This window comes from Monodelphis domestica, chromosome 1, assembly GCF_027887165.1.
Source record: "Monodelphis domestica isolate mMonDom1 chromosome 1, mMonDom1.pri, whole genome shotgun sequence".
Lineage (NCBI taxonomy): Eukaryota > Metazoa > Chordata > Mammalia > Didelphimorphia > Didelphidae > Monodelphis > Monodelphis domestica.
This window is the reverse complement of record NC_077227.1, coordinates 201,958,437-201,978,784: the sequence shown is the minus strand read 5'-3', so window position 1 is coordinate 201,978,784 and position 20,348 is coordinate 201,958,437. Positions and strand designations below refer to the sequence as shown.

Below are 20,348 nucleotides of genomic sequence, written 5' to 3'. Positions count from 1 at the left end.
AGATTTAGGTAATCTAGCAGTACTTCTTGATACCTTGATATTCTGATATTATATAATATTTAATACATATATTGATATTCTGTAATACAGAAACTATTCCTACCCAAGGAACTAAGGGTCAGCTAAAATGACAGTATAATAATTTTAGCAAGAATTCATCTCATTTTCACAAAAGCCATACATGCCACATATTTTGTGATGATTGAACTGGTCTTTTCAACAAAGTATAATACTAATCTCAATGTTAGTTGTTGTTTAAAAATCTTTCTCTATGTTACTTATCCTGAAGATCTTCCAGTTAGAAAAGATTCATACCAACCAAGATTCCCTTCTGTACTGTGAAATATATGTACAAGTTCTCCTTAGACTTGTGGCTAGCTCTAGCCACTGTTTGACAAGTTAACCAGGATTTGGAGCCAACAGGACTCTCCTCTTTGTGGCCAGCTTAGGCTCATTCTATATATTTTCATACCAGGCTGGTCTGTCTGTGGCTACTATTTCTCAACAAATCTACACTTTTGAAAGGTCTGCTTCTGTTTTCCTGCCTCCCCACATTCTTGAAGGTGCCTTATTTCAATCTGTCTCCTGATGGCTGCAAGTGGCAAGGACATGGCCTTCTAAAAAGCATTATGTCAGGGCTGACAGAATGAATGTTTCATTTCCTTAATTGGTGATGCTGTCTTATCAAGAGTGATGTCCCAAATTGATATGGGGAAATGCTGAAAGAATTTAAGGATGTTGAATGCGGAATGTTGACCATGGGAAATATTGCATTGGTGGTAACAAGTAACAAGATTACATGAGATGCTTATAGAATTCTTTTGCCAAAACTTTGTCCATATGTCATTATGCCTCATTATTACATCCTTTTTCTAGTTCTCTCAAAAGAAACACTAAGCCATGGGCCTTAATGGATGCTGTTGTGCTATCCAAGAGCAACCTGGAGGATCACCTGGATGTATAGGTAATGGATTGCCTGAGTCATTAGGGATTGTCCACTTTCCTGGTGATCACTTTTTTCATTGCATTCTTCATCCTGCTTCATGAAGAAAAAATCAGAACACAAAGAATTAATTGATACTCAACCAGTCTATCATTGTTATTTATGAAATCTCCCTCCCTACTTACCAGACACACCTGATTATACAGGACAGTGCGATAATGCTGGACATACAAAGCCAGAGGGGAAATAGTCCCTGCTCTCAAGAGCCTTACATTCTCTTGGTGTGTGAAAGAGGGTGATGGAAGACAATATTTACACATAAAGAGAACACATTTACACATAAAGAAAAGGTAGTTTTTTGGGAAAGGCACCAACTTTTGAGGACAATTAGAAAAGTCTTCACTGACAAAATGGAAATTCAGCTGTTTTGAAGGAAACTGGGGATGCTAAGAAGTGGATGTGAATAAGGACTGTATTCCAGGCTTGGGGAACAGGAGATGCAATGTCATATGAAGGTCAGGATGGTTGGACTATAGAGCATGAAAAGGAGTAAAAGGTAATGTTAGGAAGGGAGGTTGGGGTCAGGTTTTGAAGGGCTTTAAATACCAAATAGAGGAGACCAAATGCCTAATTTGATCTTAGAAGTAACAGGGAGTCTAGTCAGTAAGTCATTCTTATCACTGTGAAAATATCTTCTCACAGTCAAAGAGTTCAGAGTTGATAAAGACTAAGATTTTAATGTTTCAGTTAAAAACAATTCTTACAAAGCCACAAAGTGTTAATTTTAGAATAAAGCATGTCTGGATCTGTCTAGATCTAAAATAGTAAAATATTAATGTGAACAGATTTTCAGTCAGCATAACCTGCACCATTCTCTAGTCTGAGCAGTTTCCCTGACTTTTTAGTGATTATGCTATATTATACTATATTACTACTTTTCCATCTGGCTGTTTAATTTGACCTAAAAAGAAAATGAGTTATGTTCCTTTTATTACTATCAAAATTTTTTCATGACTAATATCTTACAAGGGTGCCCTTTAGCTCTCTCCAGATATATTAAGGTGGCTTATTTTGAAGGTGTGGAGTGTTTTGGAGAAGATTTCTCTTGCTTTTAAGAGTAAGGTATCTGGAATTGAAAGCTGAATTAAGGGTTTATGACTGGAACTAAGTTTTGTGTTTTTAAATGCTCTCATCATATTCTAGCTAGTCAAATAAGTCATACAATAAATATTTATTTACCTGACTGAGCCTCTTACTGTTTTCATCTTCATTGTCAAAAATGATATCACTTTCAGAATCTGTAGCCGGCCTTTAAAAAAAAGGGAAAAAAGTGAAAAGAGAGGAAAGCAAACTTTTTAAATTTCCAAAATAAACAAATTTGACAACTGCTAAAAAAAGAAAGGTGTTCTGGTATGTAATGAAATTTATCATTCTTCAGTCATGATCCCATTCAGAGTTTTCTTGGCAAGGATACTGAAGAAGTTTGCCATTTCCTTCTCCACATCATTTTAGAGATGAGGAAACTGAGGCAAACAGGGTTAAGTAACTTGTTCAGAGTCACAAAACCAATAAATGTTTGAGGTCAGATAGGATCTCAGGAAGATGAGTATTTCTGAGTCTGGGGCCTGCATTTCCTCTACTATACTGCCTAGCTGCCCGTAGTGAATGCTATTCATAAACACCACTCAAAAATATAAATTCAGAGGAGACTTCTGTGGGTGGAGCCAAGATGGCATAGTAATCCAGAGCAGCTCTGTGCCACCATGAGAATCCTCTCCAAACAAGATTAAAATATTGCCACAAAATGAATACAGGAGTGAACAAACCAACAATGAGACAGAGTGAAACAACTTTTAAGCGAAGAAAAACCCAAAAGGTAGGCAAAGACCATCTGGATCCCTGGGGTGAGAGGAGGGCAGAGCCAGCAAGAAGTTGTAGCAAGGAGGGAAGAGCAAGCTATGGTCTCCCACCCCACATCTGCTCTCCTAGATTCAGAACCTAAGCCCAAGCCAAACATCTAGACCCTGAAATCCTAACTGGATAAACAGATATACAAGCCAATCCATACCCCTTGAAATTTCAATCCTGTGGAGAAATCTGGAGTCCCATCCCAGGTAATTCTAGTCTGGGCTTGGGAAAAGGACAAAGTTTACTCTTTGGGGTGGCTGATAGTAGTAAATACTAATCTTTTTGCCTAAAGCTCAGGGTGGAGCTGCAAGACAGAACAATCAAAGGTGTGCCTGATTGGATCAAGTACACAGTGAGACCAAAAACTTGAACCTAAGCCTGGAGCTAGAATTTGATCAGCCCCTGATCTGATCAAGATCAGAGATACTTACACTTAAGCCTGAGGCAAGTCTTTTAAGCTATAGGCATCTCAAAGGTCAACTGAATCAGCAGGGGGAGAGGACTCCCAGAGCTCTCAGGCCTCAGACCATCACATCATCCCCCCAAGTTATTATATAGGAAAAATGAGCAAATAAGAAAAAAAAGCACCTAACTATAAAGAATTTTTATAGAGATAAAGAGCACAGTACAGACACAGAAGGGGACAGTGAAAGCAAAAAAAAAAAAACACATGCAAAATCCAGAAGAAAAATATGGATTGGACACAGATTCTGGAAGAACTAAAAAAAAACCCCAACTTCACAAACCAATTAAGAGAGGCAAAGGAAAAGTAGGAAAGAGAAACGAAAGTGATGCAAGGAGAAAGGAAAGTAATACAAGAGGAAATGGACCAATTGAAAAAAGGAGAACCAAAAATAATCTATTACAACTTCAAGTGTGGAGATCCTTCAAATACAATGAAAATGGAAGATGAAGAGTTTTTTAAAAAATGTTATGAATAGAAAATAAAATTTGGGAATTTTTACTAAACAGATGGGAACATTTACTGAATCAACTTACAAGAATGATTGTGAGAATACTCCATCCCGATCATCATCATCATCATCATCATCACTTGACTCCTGATTGGCTCCAGTGAACTTGGCACTGGAGGATGTGCTCCACTCCACTGAACTGGTCAAAATAGGGGGAGGAGCATTGGTTTCCACATCATCTGTCAACTCAAGTCCATTTTTTCCATTCTGTTGCCCCTTGTCAGTGACTGGACTCTCTTCAGTTGTATCTGACGGTGGGAATCCAGGAGAGGGCATCTCATGTTTTTCTATCCAGGCATTGTAGTATCTCACTATATTCTCATGGTTCAGTCGAGAAAGCAATGTCACTTCCCCTTTAATTCGTCTAAACTGCTTGCTGGCTGGATTGATAGGAATCCGCTTCACTGCATAACAACAGCCATCCAGCTTATTCTGTACCTGTCAGAATAAGAGTATATAACAAGGTGGCTATCAATTTTGAATGTTATTTTTGTCACATTACATTACATTACTTCAATATAGTATCCAATGAACCCTCAATCCTCTACTAGAATTCCAACTGGAAGCCAAGTTTATGCTTAAAGTTATAAAACTTTATATAAAACTTTCAGATGAAAGTAAAACATCTTAAGTCACACAAAAATGGTCTTTGCCTTCATGGATCTTACTTTCTACCAAGGGCAAAAGATATAACCACAGATTGTTATATCACATGACAAATGCATTAGAAAAGTGTGGAACACTTTCTGAAGGTCAAGGAGAAAGGTTGTGACTGATGGAGGAATTAATTGATTATTGATTAGAACCAGAAAGTCCCTTAAGCCAACCCTTTCTTTTTAAGGATGACAAAAATTACCCAGAGAGTTTATAGAGTTTGCTCAAGGGCACAAAGGTAGTAAATAGTAGAGGCAGCATTAGAACTCAAGTCCTATGCTACAAATATAGCACTTGCTTCATTCTACCATGCTTCATTTCTCATTGAGAGATGGGGTAGTGTTTGAGTGGGTTTTAAAGAATGAGTGTGAATTCAATAGGTGAGATAAGGTATAAAGATATTACAAGCATAAGAAATGGTACAGATAAAAAATGGTATGCAGGTAGGAAAGCTACTACCTGAACCCCACAAAAAGTAGAATAAATTTTGAGGGGTATGTAGTTTACAGTATATAAGATTTCATTTTTAAGCTGTTTGCTTATAATTTATGAAAAACTTCTGCTTTTTTCCCTGTCTAATTCCAGTGAAAAAGTAGGTTCATTCTGTAGGCTAAGACAATCAGAGGAAGCTCAAGACTGTCATTTTAACAAGTGCTTTCCAATTATTTCTTTTCAGTGCCAACCAGGCTTCCTAATTTTGGAAAGAACTGTTTTTGAAATAAATTTTATTTTCTTGAACTTTTAAAGTTCTTTTATTTTCTACTAGTATGAAGTTTGGGAGAACTGATTTTACTTTTCCCTCTAGATTTATTATGCTTACCTAAAGTCCAAGTTAGTAAAACCTAACTTGATATTTTATGAGGATTCTTTCAAAGTTTATCATTTTATGAGATTACTTTCAAAATACAGTGCTCCTGCTACTATTCCCTCTGGTTGTTGAAGATTTATGAATCATAAAATACCATAATTGAGAACTCAGCCAAGAAAACACATGTATCTAAAAGAATCACGGACACAGGATTTTGTATCCTATATAGCAAAAGTCTATGTACTTGACAATTTAATTAGAAAATTAAGTTAACTTCAGTTAATGGCAGAATTCCAAGGACCTTCCATTTCAGTATCCTCACTCCCATAATAATGCATCCTGTTGTGGGCCATTTATTGATACTATTTTTAAAAAATGAAGATAACACACAAACATATATATGTACATATATAATTGTATATGTATATACACATATATATATATCTAATTGGTTTAGCAGAGAAAATTTTTTCACTTCCTAAGTTCAATCAAATTATTTCTTAATTACATAAACACAGTTTGGATGATTTTTTAAAGTAGATCATTCAAGTAAATGGGAATGAAGAACAAAAAGGAAGTCAAAGAACAATCACATCTTAGCATGACATCATTTCTTTTCATCTCAGTAAGAGACAGAAAACATAAGCTATCAAGACCATCTCTTGTCATTTCTCAGTTTGGTTCCATCTTTGTTCAAACTGAGGACCCTTTTATCTACCACAAATCTAAAATTTGAAAAGAAAAACTGAACACTTTCTTTCTGAACAAAAGTACACTAAAATGCTCCCTGCTTAGAAGTCTTGACTCCACTTGATAGGCTATTAGAATAATGTGTTTCATGTTAATGTCAGTACATTAAGCTCAAGGAGAGAGTGAGATTCTCTTAATGTGCACATTGTGCCTTCAAGTAAAAGTCCTTAATGCGAGGAAGGGTCAGAGGATCACTACTTCAACTAATAATAACAATTTTCTCATAGAAAAGACAACGCTGTAAGAGTTATTTAGAAGGAAAATAAGGGCTACTATTAAGTTAATGAGGAGGTATCTCAGAGAAGGGAATGGGGAAAAGGAACTAGAAATGCACATGAGAAGAACTATATACCATACCTTGATGACAGCTCCAAAAGCTCCTTTACCAAGTAAATGCAGTTCTTCAAACTCATTGAAATATCGGGAAAATTGCCTTTGTGTTTCAGTGAAGAATGATGCACTGGGTAGCTGGTTTCTGGGAATAACAGTCTCAGCATAATCTAGGCCTCCAGAATCTGAGATAAAACAGAGATGGGAGGAAGACATTCCAAGTACAGAAAGGCTACAACAATATCCAGGTGCCTAAGAAGACAAATGGCATAAACACTAGTGTAAGCACTCCCAGTTGATAGATTACGATATACTGGTACATTTGGGAGCCTCCCTGGATATTGCCAAGCTTCTTGCTGTTCCCAACTTTCCCTCCCCAGGAGCCCTCATTTGCCCTCCATGGTTTGCTGGATTCCCCTTTTCTGTTTTATTAAGTGACTTATTGTTGCTAGGCTTTGCCCATCCTTTCTGGGTTTATGGCTTTGATTGATAATAGTCTACTCTCCCAATGTTATGGTTACACTGAGACTTAAAGTAGCTCTTTATAAAAAAAAAAAAGATAGGGACCCCTACCACAGAGGAAAAAATTCCCTTAATGGTATCAATTCCTTAAGCAGGTACTGTACTGCTAACTGCTGCACATCTCCTCTGGGTTTGAGCACATTTATGCATATCTTATACATCAGTATAAGATCAGTATGTGCTATACACATGCTCCCAAGCGTGGTGAGGGTGGAAAGCTAGCTGGCTCTACCACTGCTTTTGTGACTCCAAGTTTCTGCTAGAAGCAGTAACCACCCCAGACCTGCCTTAGGCCATCCTGCTCACCCCAGGCAAGCACAACAGCTCTCTGCTTTGTTCTTTCCTACTCTGGCATGCCAATTCTATATAATAAATCCAGTTTCTCTGGAAAGTCTTATTAAACCTTTTATTGTCTGAATTTTGGCTGCTCAAGAATAGCTTTCACACTAATAAGATAGTTCTAATGATTATAATTTTTCTCCATAAGTTTTTTCAACCAAAGTCATGTTTTTAAAGAACCAATTAATGTTTTAAGGTACAATGTTCCTGTTTGTTTTACTTTTAAAACTTTCACTTATGTCTATTTGGCATGAAGGTTTGGTATCATCTGTTCTTTAATTCTATGGAAGACAGAACAAGATTATCTTAAACTATCTTAAATTGTATAAAGGTACTTGGTTAGATATTGAAATTGAAGGGTATCCACTAAGAGAACTCTTTCACAAAATCATAGAATTTCAGAGTTGGAAGGGATCTTAAAGAACCTTTTGCCCAACCATACCTTTAAAAGAATTGTCCATAAAGGTCTGACCACATCACTCCCCTGCTCAAAATTCTTCAGAAGCTCTATATGATTTGCTTTCCACCATTCTTTTAGGATTTATTTCATAATAGTTCTCCTTAATGGGATTAGCATTCTAATCAAATTGACCTTAGCTGTTTCCCAAAAGGAATATTATATCGTCCATCTCTATGCCTTTACAAAGGCTGTCCTCCATACCTGGAATATACTTCATCATTTTGCCTCTTAGAAAAGCTCTGGTTAGTCTTTAAAGGTTCAGTTCAGCGGTTATCCCCTAAGCAAAGCTGTTTTTTGTTCTTCCCCAGCAACTTATTGACAGTATTCTATTCTTCACCAACTTACAATTTATTTATACACAGAAGTGTTGTTTATTTGAAGAATAATGCCAGCTCCTTCAAAGCAGGGTCTACTTTTCTTTGTACTCACAGCACACTAGAGTAGACTTATCCTACTTGATAATTGTTTGATTGATAAGTATTTGGTAAATGTTTCTTGCATTAATTGTTGGATTCTGATCCCCATATAAAATGAGGCATCAAAAGGAAAAGTCTTACTTACCCTCAGGACTCTCTTCTATCAAAGGCACTTTGAGCTGAGGAGGTTTAATGAATTTGTGTTTCAACAACTGCTGAGGACTCCATCTTTCCTTATCATCTAAACACACACACCTTAGGGGACAGGGAAAAATATATTAAATACTTAGAAATAACAAATAATTAGTCAAGCTATTTATAACAACCTAAGGCAAGGGATGGGGGAGCCATGCATCATAAAGCTTCATATCACTGATGAATCAAGTATAACATGCAATCCAATAAGCATTTAAAAAATGTAATTATAATAGCAGAATACTGTGTGAGGCTCTGGGGATACATAGACAATCCAAAACACAATCTCTGATTCAAGGACCTTATAGTTAACAAAACAGTTTAGTTTGTATTTACTCAGTGTTGGATATGGTAGGAAACAAGAATTAGGGAGACAAAATTTTGTAATGCTTCCTGGAATACACCTGTCTTTTACAGATTATGTTGCCAATCAAGGTCCTCCATGAATTCAAAATGTACCCCTATAATCCAGTAATCCTAAAAGCACGCCATGGCTCAAATTAATAAAGTACTACCTGCTTAGTTATGGCTAGCTTTGATCTGAAAGCACAAAAGATTTAGAAACCTTACAATGAGCTTGTTGCCGACAAAGGCCACGGCTCCCATGAAGGGTCTTTCATGCTTTCGCTATTTTGATGTTAAAGATCTATGACTTTTTTCAGTGTGAATATTCCCTTCACTGACTTGAACTTTTTAGGACAATGATGTTTATGATTTGCTGTGGTGGCCACACCTCAGGATATGAGCCTCTCTGACCTATATTAACTGATTGGTTCTTGAGACTACAAATATAGGATCCTTTGCTGGCTTCTGGACTTTAAGTCTTTCCAGATAGGACCTGCTAAGAGACCTGCAATCAGCATAACCTTTAAGAAACAAGTTTATCCCATGATGTTATTGTCTGCATCATACAAGAAGGGACGCCAGTAAAAGAACCAGCATTCTCTGAATTACAGACTCTTAGGATCTATATCTTCAGTGCCTGTGGGAGTTAATGCATTCATCTTTGGAACTTCTGTCCTGGGACTTGGCCATTCTGCTTGGAGACCACATGTGTTTCAGTCCCCTTAGCCCACTAGATGGCCCTAGATCCATGTCGGTGAAGGCAGGGCATGGGCATGGGTGCGGGGCGGCACAGAAGGGGCTGCTCCGGTCCCCCTCTCCACAGCGCCCAGGACAATTTTCACATGCACCTCCACCCAGCAGCCGAAAGCGAGCACTTCCCCCCTCCCCAATCTGGGGGAATGTGGGGGGCTCACAGGAGACTTGAAGGTGCACTTTGGGCACGTGACCTCAAGAAGGCTTGCTAACGCTGCCCTAGACTAACGTTTTTCTTGAAGACTTCCAGTGCCGGAGGCAGTCCCCTCTGTTCTGAATTCCACTTCTGTACTCCAGCTAACTGTTGGCAAGCTTTCTTTATACCAAACTTACATCTGCCTCTCTCCACCCACTGTTCTTGGTCCTGCCCTATGAGGTCAAGCAGAACAAGTACGCTTTCTCTTAAATACGGGAACTTTTCAACCTTATGAACACAACTGTGTTTTTCTCGCAGGCTTTTCTCCAGGCTGAGCACTCCACTACCTTCAGCTGATCCTCATTATAGCCCAGGCTCCAGATTTCTTATGATCTTGTTTACCCTCTTCTGTACAAGCTTCTATTTGTCAATCTATTTCCTAAAGTGGGGCATCTAGTACTCAACACATTATTGAACATTAATACAAATCCCTAAAATTGTTTGGTAATCACTTATAGTTAATTTTTATGATCATTTTTAATCTTTTTTTTTCTATTACTAGCCACCAATCTACTTCCCCTCCTACCCAACTCACTGTGCTCATTTATGACAAATATGTTGTCAAGCAAAACAAATCAGCATATTGGCCAGGCCCAAGAATACATATTTTGAACCTTTAGTTCTTCATATCTCTGGCAAAGGTACTCTTCCATCTTTTCCACAAGAACAATACGAGATATATAGCTGGGCCCTTGATACCACCCCTAGCAGGTTGATTCTATTCTCATCCCCATTCTCTCTAATCTTTGATCTTTCCCAATCAACTGGCTTTCCCTGATAGCTACAAACGTGCCTGGCTTTCCCTAATCTTTTAAAAAAACCTTGCTTGATCCAACTGTACTTGCTAGCTATTATCTGTTATATTTCTCCTCTCTTCCTTGGTTATACTCTGAGTCACTGACACTAGGTGCTCCTACTTTCCTTTGTCTTTCTTGCTCTTAAATCCTAAGAAATCTGGCGTCTTACATCATAAATTGGATTGTAATTGCCTTTTTCAAAGTTACTAATGGTCTTTTAATTGAAGATTCTAATGATAATTTCTCAATCATCCTTCTTGACCTTTCTTTAGCCTTTAACAATGTTGATCAGCATCATCTACTGGATACTCTCTGCTCTAGGTTTTCATTTCACTGTTCTCTCCTGTTTCTCTTCCTATTTGACCACCTCAGTGTCCCTTATTGTATTTTCATCAGTGTCATGAACACTAATCACAGATATCTTCCAAGTCTTGCATGGCCCCTTTTATCTTCTTTTATACTCTCTCTCTCCTTGGCTTCCATGAGTTGACGGATCAACTCTATGCAGATGATTCTCAGATCTATATATTGAGGGAATTAAGGGGATTAGAATAGTAAATGATTAATTGTGAGACCTATGTGAACTGCACTGACTCTTATCTTATGACTCAATTCTGGAGCTAGCATATTTCCCCTTTCTATTCAATTATGGATTTAGTCCAACTTCTGTCTTGAGAGAAAACTTTATTCAATTGTGGGAATTGGAAGAAAACCTTATTGTATTATTTGAACCTAGCCCTGTATGGCTGGAATGCTGGACCACCTCTACCTGCTGCTTAGAGACCCTTAATTAAAGACCTAGGTTATGCTCATCAGATCCAAAGACTGATGCAAGGAGTTTTCTCACAAATATGCATCTCAAGCAACCCATGTGTTTTATCGAGAACTAATCCTATAATGATGAATCAGTTATTGTTTTCCATATTATTTTGTTTGTTCACATATACATGAGGGGAGTGAAATACCTTTTTTTCCCCTCAGTTCAGGGAATTGTACCTGTTTGCTCTCTACCCTCCCAACTTGGAAAGACTCTAAACTTTCCTCCAATTAAAAACCAAATTATCTAATGCTGTATTGTTTCTTTTTAATTAATTGATCTTATTTGATTGCTTTTAATGTATAAAAATCTGTCTCCTGTATTTGGGGTCCAGCCCTAAGCTGAGGAAGGGGATCCCAATTTGTTAGGTAATACCATGCATTGCTTTATAAATAAAAATGCTTAAAAGTTCAAACCTTCATTTCCTCTGTCATTCCATCTTTCATCCACCATAATATTCAGTCCTAATTTCTTTTCTGAGTGCTATCCCATCTCGCCAACTATTTTGAAATGGATGTCCCATAGAAATATTAGATGAAATATACCTAAAACAGAGGACTCATTATCTTTATTCCCCAACTTCCCATTTAAAAAATTTCCTATTACCATTTAGGTTGCCACTATCCTCCTGGTCACCCACACTCACAATCTTGTTGTCATCCCCAATGCCTCTCTCTCACTCACCCTATATGTCAAATGTAATTATTTAGATTTTTATAACATTTTTCATGTACTTTCCCTTCTTTCCACTCACACAACTACCATCCTTGTAAAAGCTCTTACAACCCTTTTCTTAGACCACTCCAGTGTCTTTCTGGTTGGTCCCCTCCGACTCAAGTCTCCCTCTACTCCAATCCATTCTCCACTCAGCTGCCAAAATGATTTTCCTAAAATCCAGTTTAAGTCTGACCATGTTAGTCTTCTATTCAATTAATTCCAGAGTTTTTCTATAACCTCTAGATTAAAATATAAAGCTCTTCACAGCATGGCCCTTTTTTACCCTTCCAGTCTTTTTATACTTTTACTCTTCTCCATGTACTTTAAGATCTAGCAACATTGGGTTTGTTTGTTTTTTTTCCTATTCCTGGTACAAAACAGTCCATCTCTCAACTCTGTGCCCTTGCACTGGTAGCACTCCATGTCTGGAATGCTTTCTCTCCTCACCTCTGCCTATCAGCTTCTTTGGAATCCATTAGGACTCAACCCAAATCCTCCTTTCTGCAGCAGGTCTTCCCTAGCTCCTCTCCACTACTTCTGCATATATCATTTATGTACAGTTTTCTGTCTATATATGTTGTTTTTCCCATGAGAATTTGAGCTCCTTGAAGCCATATAGATGGTTTCTGTCTTTTTTATTTTATTTTTTTAACTCCAGCACTTAGCATAGTGCCTGGCACAGGGTAAATGCTTAAAAAAATGCTTTTTGACTGACTGACTCTATAGTATGTCTAAGCAGGAGTGTCTACCTTTAGTTCCTTAAGTGGAAGCAAAAAACAAGAGTCCTGGCAATCATAAGGAACTCTTGGTTTAGGGAGGCCCTAACCACAGTAAGTCCTAAGTCTTATGATATCATAAAAAAGGGCCGCAAAAGTCTCAAAGTTACTACAGTAAATACTGAAGAGAAATGGAGGATATAAGAGTTAACTGAAGTGAAATATAAGTAATCCAGCAGTAGACAGAAAACATGCCATATGAAGAGGGGGAAGTGCTACAAAGAACTGATTCTAGGCCAACATTTCGACTTCCCTGTCTTCCAAATTAGACATTCAAGGCCACCAGTAGTACTCTGACCAATATAGTTAAACATGACAGTAAAAAAGAATGCCAAAGAGACTTACTTCTTTAGAAAATCTTGGAAGTCAGCTGGTAAGTCGTTAGGGATGGTGACAGGGTACTCTTTACTTTCTTGACCCTGACTGAGAGAAAGCAAAAGGAGGCCCAGGCGCCACACATCCCCTTTCTTCCCAGTTTTGTTAGGCAGAGCATCATCACTAAAACGAACTCGAGTTTGCTCAAAAACATCCTCCTTGCAGATATCTGCCAAGCGTTTAGAAATGCTGTAGTCGGTGATCTTGATGTTGCCCTCAGTATCCACCAAGACATTTGAAGCACTCAGGACTTTGTGCACCACAGAATTACTATGCAAATAGTCGAGGCCAGAGAGAAGTTGGGATGCATAACTACGGAGCTGATCAGCTGGCAGTGGGATGGCTTTGCTCAGATATGAAGAGAGAGAAACACCACTGGTGTGTTCCACTAAAATGTCCACGACGATAGAATCACCCTTTTCTCTGAGGTTCATAGCTAGATAGCGCACTACATTTGGATGGCTCAATTTCACCAGAGAGCTGAATTCTGCTTCTGCCCCTTGAATCTGGTTAGAAGAAACACAAAGTGTACCTTGGATTAGTCAGAATTAACTCCCATTTTGTTTCATAATGGAAAATGTTTAGAAAATGCACTTTCAAGAGAAAGTCAGGAATACGTCCTGAATTGGTACCTCTTTGTAAAAACCCTTACCTCCAGTCTCATAATTGATGTGAAGGCTCAGTTCCAAGGCAGAAAAGAGCTAAGGGCTGGGCAACCAAGGTTAAATGGCTTACTTGCACAGCTAGGACATGTGTGAGGCTAGATTCAACCCATGACCTCCCATCTCTGGCCCTTGGTCAGAGTAGGTTTATCTTCAAGCCATTGGTTTTTGACATTTTACTTTAAGGGAAAGGCAGCTAGACCCCATCTAACAGTCTTAGCCCTTTGAAAACATTTAAAATATTGCAGAAGGGTCATTAGTTCACTAATAACAACATTAAAAATGCCTTCTTAGCCAAAATTCATACAATAAAAGTTTAAAATTGGACAAGGCTGTAGCTAGGCTATGCTTCTTGGTTGTTAAAGATCTGAGATGGGGAGACCTGCTGCACCAGCAAAAGGTGAGGGCTAGTGGGGACAGCTGACTGCCATCAAAATTATTGGGTTATGGGAATCGGCAGGAGAAGAGTGGGAACTAACTAGCAGAAGGCTGTTCCAGCAGTATTTTGGAAGGGGTATGGAAAAAGTGACTGTTTCCTCCCCAGGAATACTAAATACTAGTTTAAGTTAAGAAAGCAAATTCTCACATGAGTAGGAAAATAACAAAAAAAATTTTTTTAGCATTTTGAACACATTTGGAGAAAATATATAATCTATTTCTACTGAGGATGTGAGCACTGGAATAGAATTAAGTCAATGTCTAAAAAGGGGAGGATAAATGATTAAGGGCAGTTCATTCAGTTTGTTTTCAATTCCTCATGACACTACTTAGGGGTTTTCTTGGCAAAGATACTGGAGTGGTTTGCTATTTCTTTCTCCAGATCATTTAACAGAGGAGGAACTGAGGCAAACAGGGTTACGTGACTTGCCTAAGGTCACACAGCTAATAAGTTTCTGAGGCCAGATTTGAACTCAAGAAAATAAGTCTTTCTGATTTCAGGCCTGACTTGTCCCCAAGGGTAAATACTTAGAAGCTAATCTTCCCTTTAAGAGACTGAAGCAAGAGTGCAATTGGTAGGAGAATGATATTAAACATGTACAAGTTGGTTTAAATTTTTTTTTTAAGTTCAAGGGATTAAAACAAAAACCTCTCTTATTCTTTATATAATAAAAGCAGCTAGGTAAAGCAATTAACTTGATGTTTCCTTGTCATGAATAGGAATTCTTATTATAACTTGTCAAGATGGGATTAACTCTCCCGTGACCATTTTTAGATTTAATCACCAGAAGTGTGTATACACCCCAATTACACTTGAATGGGGGAGGTCTGTGATCCACATTTGAGAGAGTGGGTGATGAAGAGCAAAACTATAGACTATAATTTGTCCATGTAAAAGTAGGGGAAGGCACAGAAAGTGACACAAAGAAGTATCTTTAAAAGGAGTTATAACTTCCTGTGAGACAGTTCATAGTGCTTCATTCTTCAGAGTTCTGAGTTCAAGTTGGAGGCTGGTGAAGAATTTGCTTACTGGACCTGAGACCTTGGACTTGGTAAGACTGTTCTTAAATCTCTCCCTTTGAACTACAATGTGGGTGAGTGAAAAAAAGACGGACTCCTTTCCTGGATTTTCTGAAGTACTAGCCTCTAGAGAGGCCTCCCCTCTTGAGAGAGGCTTCATGAAGGAAGCCCTTGCTTTATTCATCCCCAGGTCTAGCTGAGGACTAATTAGCCCTGCCTGGGTTGAGTCAGGGATTGGAGCAAAATACTTAGTGTGTTAGGTTAGATATCTTACCCTATCCTCCCTATGATTTTCTTACTTTCACTCTTTTTCCTTTTGTAAATAAATTACCAAAACTGCTAAAAAATCATTTGGAATTGATTAAATTTCTGGCAGCCATATTCTTAAATAATCTACTCCAACCCTTTCATTTTAACCCTTTACATTCTGGCCCTTACAAACTCATGCAGATGAAATTTTGAGGCTCATAGAGTACTTTTCCTACAACAATTCTATGAGGTAGAGAGTAGTCTGAGTATTATTAATTCCATTCTACATTTGATTAAGCTGGGGCTCAAGAAGTTTAGATGACTTACCTGAGATGACAAAGTGTCAAAGCCAGGATTCAGATCCATTCACACTCAAAAGACTAATTCTCTTTCCACTAACAACAGTGAATTATTTATATCTTATATTTAACAACTCCCTGTGATATTTAGTAATCCAAAAGAAGAGCAAAGACTGAATCTGAGCACTGGGGCAGAAGTGAGTCAAGTCTGTAGGAACTGGTTGGAGGTCCTTGGCTTAAGTGTGGAGGTGCTGTTATAATTTTTTTAGTGTCATTACTGTAAATGATGTTGGCGGGTTTGACTTTATATGGGGCACACTGATAGAATAAAACTGTGAAGCAAAAACATGAACGATCCAACTACTACTTTTTGCCTACCTAGTCTCAGTTGGAGTGAGGAATGGATCTTGCACCAAGGAGCGGTGAACATCAGTGAAAGGCTGAAGAAGCTATGCAAGATTAGAATATGCTGAAAAATTCTGATTCCCCAAAAGCACAGTGAGGATGACAGCAGGGAATTGAAAAAACAAGAAGGAAAGTACGCCAGCACTTGCTCTAGGCATCTTCTAGTTGGGTGCTTTTAATAAATTATAACTAGCTCAACTTGAAGTTATCTTTAAAAGCTCATCAAAGATATGTTTTTTGGTCTTCATAAAACCTCCTACTTAAAAGCTGAGTACTAATATCTTGGACATCCTTTTATTTGTTTTAAAATGTTTATTACTTAGTTTTAATATTCATTTAGTTAAAAAACTGAATTCTGAATTCTCTACCTTTCCTTTGCCACTCTCCCCTCCTTGAGAAGGCAAGAAATGTGATATCAATTATACATGTGAAATCATGAAAAACATATTTCCATATTAGCCATGTTGTAAAAAAAAGGCAAGAAAAATAAAGGAAGTATAGATATTATACTTCAGTCTACACACAGACTTCATCAGTTCTCTTTCTGGAGATGGAGAGCATTTTTCATCATAAGTCTTTCAGCATTGTCTTGGATCACTGTCATTCACAGTTGATTATTGTATAAATTGCTGTTACTAGGTACAATGTTCCCCTGGTTTGGTTTACTTCCCTTTGTATCAATTCATATTTCTTCCCAGGTTTCTCCAAAGCCATCCTGATTGCCATTTATGTCACAATAGTATCCATCACAATCATATACCACAACTTGTTCAGCCATTCCCCAATTGATTGGCTATCCCTCAGTTTATAATTCTTTGCCACCACAAAGAACTGCTATAAATATTTTCATAAATTCTTTTCCTTTTCCTTTGATTTCTTTGGGATACACACCTAGAAATACTATTGCTGGCCCAAGGGTATGCATAGTTTTATAGGCCTTTGGGTCTAGTTCCAAAATTTCTCCAGAATGGTTGGATCAATTCACAACTCTACCAACAGTGCATTAGTGTCCCAATTTTTCACATTCCCTCTAATATTTGTTACTTTCCTTTTCTGTCATGTTAGATAATCTGATCAGTGTTAAGGTGGTAGCACTTCTAATTTGCATTTCTCTCATCAATTGTGAGTTAGTGCATTTTTTCACAGCTCTGATTTCTTCTTCTGAAAATTGCTTATTCATATTCCTTGGCCATTTATTAATTAGGGAATGACTCATATTTTATAAATTTGACTCAGTTCTCTATATACTTGAGAAATCAGGCTTTTATCAGAGAAACTTGCTATAAAAATTTACCCCACTCCCAGTTTCCTATTTTCCTTCTAATCTTAGCTGCATTGGTTTTGTTTGTGTAAAATCTCTTTAATTTAATGTAATCAAAATTATTTATTTTATTTTCCATTTCTTGTTTGGTCATAAATGCTTTTTTATCCATAGATATGACAGTCAAAATTACAAAAATTTCCGTGATCCCTTAATTGGCTTATGGGATCACTCTTTATGCTTAAATCACGAACCCATTTTTAACTTTGTCTTAGTATATGGTATGAAATGTTTGTCTATTCCTAGTTTTTGCTGAACTGCTTTCTATTTTCCCACGCAGTTATTGTCAAATAGTGAGTTCTTGTCCCCCAAAGCTTGGATCTTTGGGTTTATTAAACACTAAATTACTATGGTCATTTACTACTATGAATTATTTACCTAATTTGTCCTATTGATCCACCACTCTATTTCTTAGGCAGTACCAGATTGTTTTTATTATTGCCACTTCATACTACAGTTTGAAATCTGGTACTGTTAGACTGCCTTTCTTTACACTTTTTTCCCCATTGATTCCCTTGGTATTCTAAACCTTTTGCTTTTCCAGATGAATTTTGTTATTATTTTTTATAGCTCTATAAAATAATTTTTTAGTGGTGTGAATGGTACTAGACCAAATGAATTAATTAATTTAGGTAGAACTGTCATTTTTATTATATTGGCTTGGCTTACCCATGAGTAATTAACATTTCTCCATGTGTTGAGATCTATATTTGCACTGAAAAAGCATTTTATAACTGTGTTCATATACTTCCTGGTTTTGTCTTGGCAAGTAGACTTCCAAGTATTTTATATTGTCTGCAGTTATTTTAAGTGGAATTTCTCTGTCTTATTCTTCCTGCAGGACTTCAATGATAATACTGTCTATAGAAATGCTGATTATTATGTGAATTTATTTTATCTTTGGCAACTTTACTGAAGTTAACTGTTTCAACCAGTTTTTGAATTGATTCTCTAGAATTCTCTAAGTATACCATCATATTTTCTGCAAAAGTGATAGTTTTGTTTCCTCACTGTCTATTCTAATTCCTTCAATTTCCTTATCTTGTCTTGTTATTATTATAGCTAGCATTTCTAGAAGGTCATCCTCTCATTTAATCAGTAAATAAAACATTAAAATATTCCACTAGCCTAAAAATGAAGGGAAAATTATCCCCAACCTGTTTTTTGCATTTATCAATCTTCTCTCTTTCTTGACTGGTAAGGAACTGGCCCATTTTTTCCTGCCACTGAAGGATCCACTCGTATAAGAGGACAAAATTGCCAGTGGCTGTTTCCAAGGCATTATAGGTTAGTTTTCCAAGCTGTACATCATTGTCTGTATAGAAAACAACAAATAGAGTGAGAAATGAAGTTAAATTTCATTGTTATAGTTTCCTTTCTTTTGATAGACAAAGAAATGCATTTACAAAGAGAAGAAAAGGATAGAAATCAAAAGAAATATTTGATAAGGAATCATCAAACTGAATATCAAGGCCAATATTTTTTATTCCTGATGTCATAGTAAAATCCATTTGCAACCTCTTGCTGTGGCCTCACATACCTACACGGGCACAAATGCACTCAAAAAGCCAAATTAAAAAAAAAGAGAGAGAGAAGCTAAAAATGGTGAAATTACATCAAGTTTGTTCTGATTGGTATGTGTAGAAAAAAATGAATCTAGCATCATCTCAACTTTATAGAAAAGGGCTTTGCATTGGGAGCATTTTAAAATCCAAGGGTTTCCCCATTACCTAGCCTTTACTTGAACCAATATTTAGTGTCAATTTTAAGACAGAAGGGTTTAAAAAACAAAACAAATAAAAATTGCATGCTCAGTAAATGCAAATGCCCACTTGTATCAGGAATTGGTATCAAAGAGGGCCCAGAAAAGGCAACTAAATGTGACTACTTTGTACAAAATATAAGTGATAGGAAGGGAGGTTTATTTAGTCATAGGCATATGTTTCCATTTATATTTTTGTGAATGAAACTCAGAAAAAAAAAGAACACACTCTGAAAAATTGCTATCTTATTGTATAATTATGATTTATTTCCACTTGGAAAAAATAAAAATGACAGTGTACTTAAAAAAAAAACACTGGGATAAAGAATGATTGTATAAATTAAACTGATACTCAGAATGCAGAAGCAGCTTCTATTCCATCAACTATTATCATTTTATAGATCTTTTATTAAAATAAACATTTTTTTAACTTACTGATAACAGCTATCTAGTGTGCTACAAATGACATCTGAAATTTTTAGACAAGGAGGGAAAAATCCAATTTTCTTTCACTTTGACAATCTAAAGAAACAAATGGAATATAGCTTTGAAGCAGTCAGAGGTACATTTATTAAATGCTCACTGGATAAGGTATGTTGTTTCTTAAATAAAAGTTATGATAAACTAAGTATGTATGGCATTCAATATGCTTTTCGGTGTTACATAAAAATTCCAGGCTAAAAACAGCAATTAAAAAGGAGAAAAATAATTGGACTAAAAATATCCTATAGGGAAAAAAAAAAGAGAGGAACACAGTTAAGAACAGAATTTGGCCATGAACCAGTATGTGCTAAGAATGACATACGCTAGTCATTCTGGTGTCTTATTTCATCCTCTGTTGGGGGAGTCATGCATTTTCTTTTCTGAAATTTTAATACCTTTCAGTTAAAAATGATGGCTCATTAGTCAATCTCTTTCTCTCTCTCTCTCTCTCTCTCTCTCTCTCTCTCTCTCTCTCTCTCTCTCTCTCTCTCTCTCTCTCTCTTTCAAACCAAAGCACATTTTAAAGTCCTTTGCCACTGTGGGAAATAAATAGCTGGTGGCTTTATGAAGACTCTTCAAAATGCAAATTTACTTCCTAATTAACATATTAAGTATAGGAAATCTGTTTAATGAG

At 36.9% G+C, this 20,348-nt stretch overlaps 1 protein-coding gene across 3 annotated transcripts in view; it reads right to left on the bottom strand.

Annotated features, from left to right (window-relative positions):
• EIF2AK4 (eukaryotic translation initiation factor 2 alpha kinase 4) overlaps positions 1 to 20,348 on the bottom strand; it is a 130,968-nt gene that overhangs the window by 48,100 nt on the left and 62,520 nt on the right. For 2 of the 3 annotated variants that reach the window (XM_007480028.3, XM_056810255.1), the window contains 7 exons: positions 18,627 to 18,784; positions 13,046 to 13,581; positions 8,250 to 8,359; positions 6,395 to 6,552; positions 3,851 to 4,263; positions 2,183 to 2,252; positions 953 to 1,039 (listed from right to left, as the gene is read on the bottom strand). In XM_007480028.3, the coding sequence (XP_007480090.2) occupies positions 953 to 1,039; positions 2,183 to 2,252; positions 3,851 to 4,263; positions 6,395 to 6,552; positions 8,250 to 8,359; positions 13,046 to 13,581; positions 18,627 to 18,784 (1,532 nt within the window). The remainder of the gene's footprint in view (positions 1 to 952; positions 1,040 to 2,182; positions 2,253 to 3,850; positions 4,264 to 6,394; positions 6,553 to 8,249; positions 8,360 to 13,045; positions 13,582 to 18,626; positions 18,785 to 20,348) is intronic. The other variant, XM_007480029.3, reaches the window with a different exon arrangement.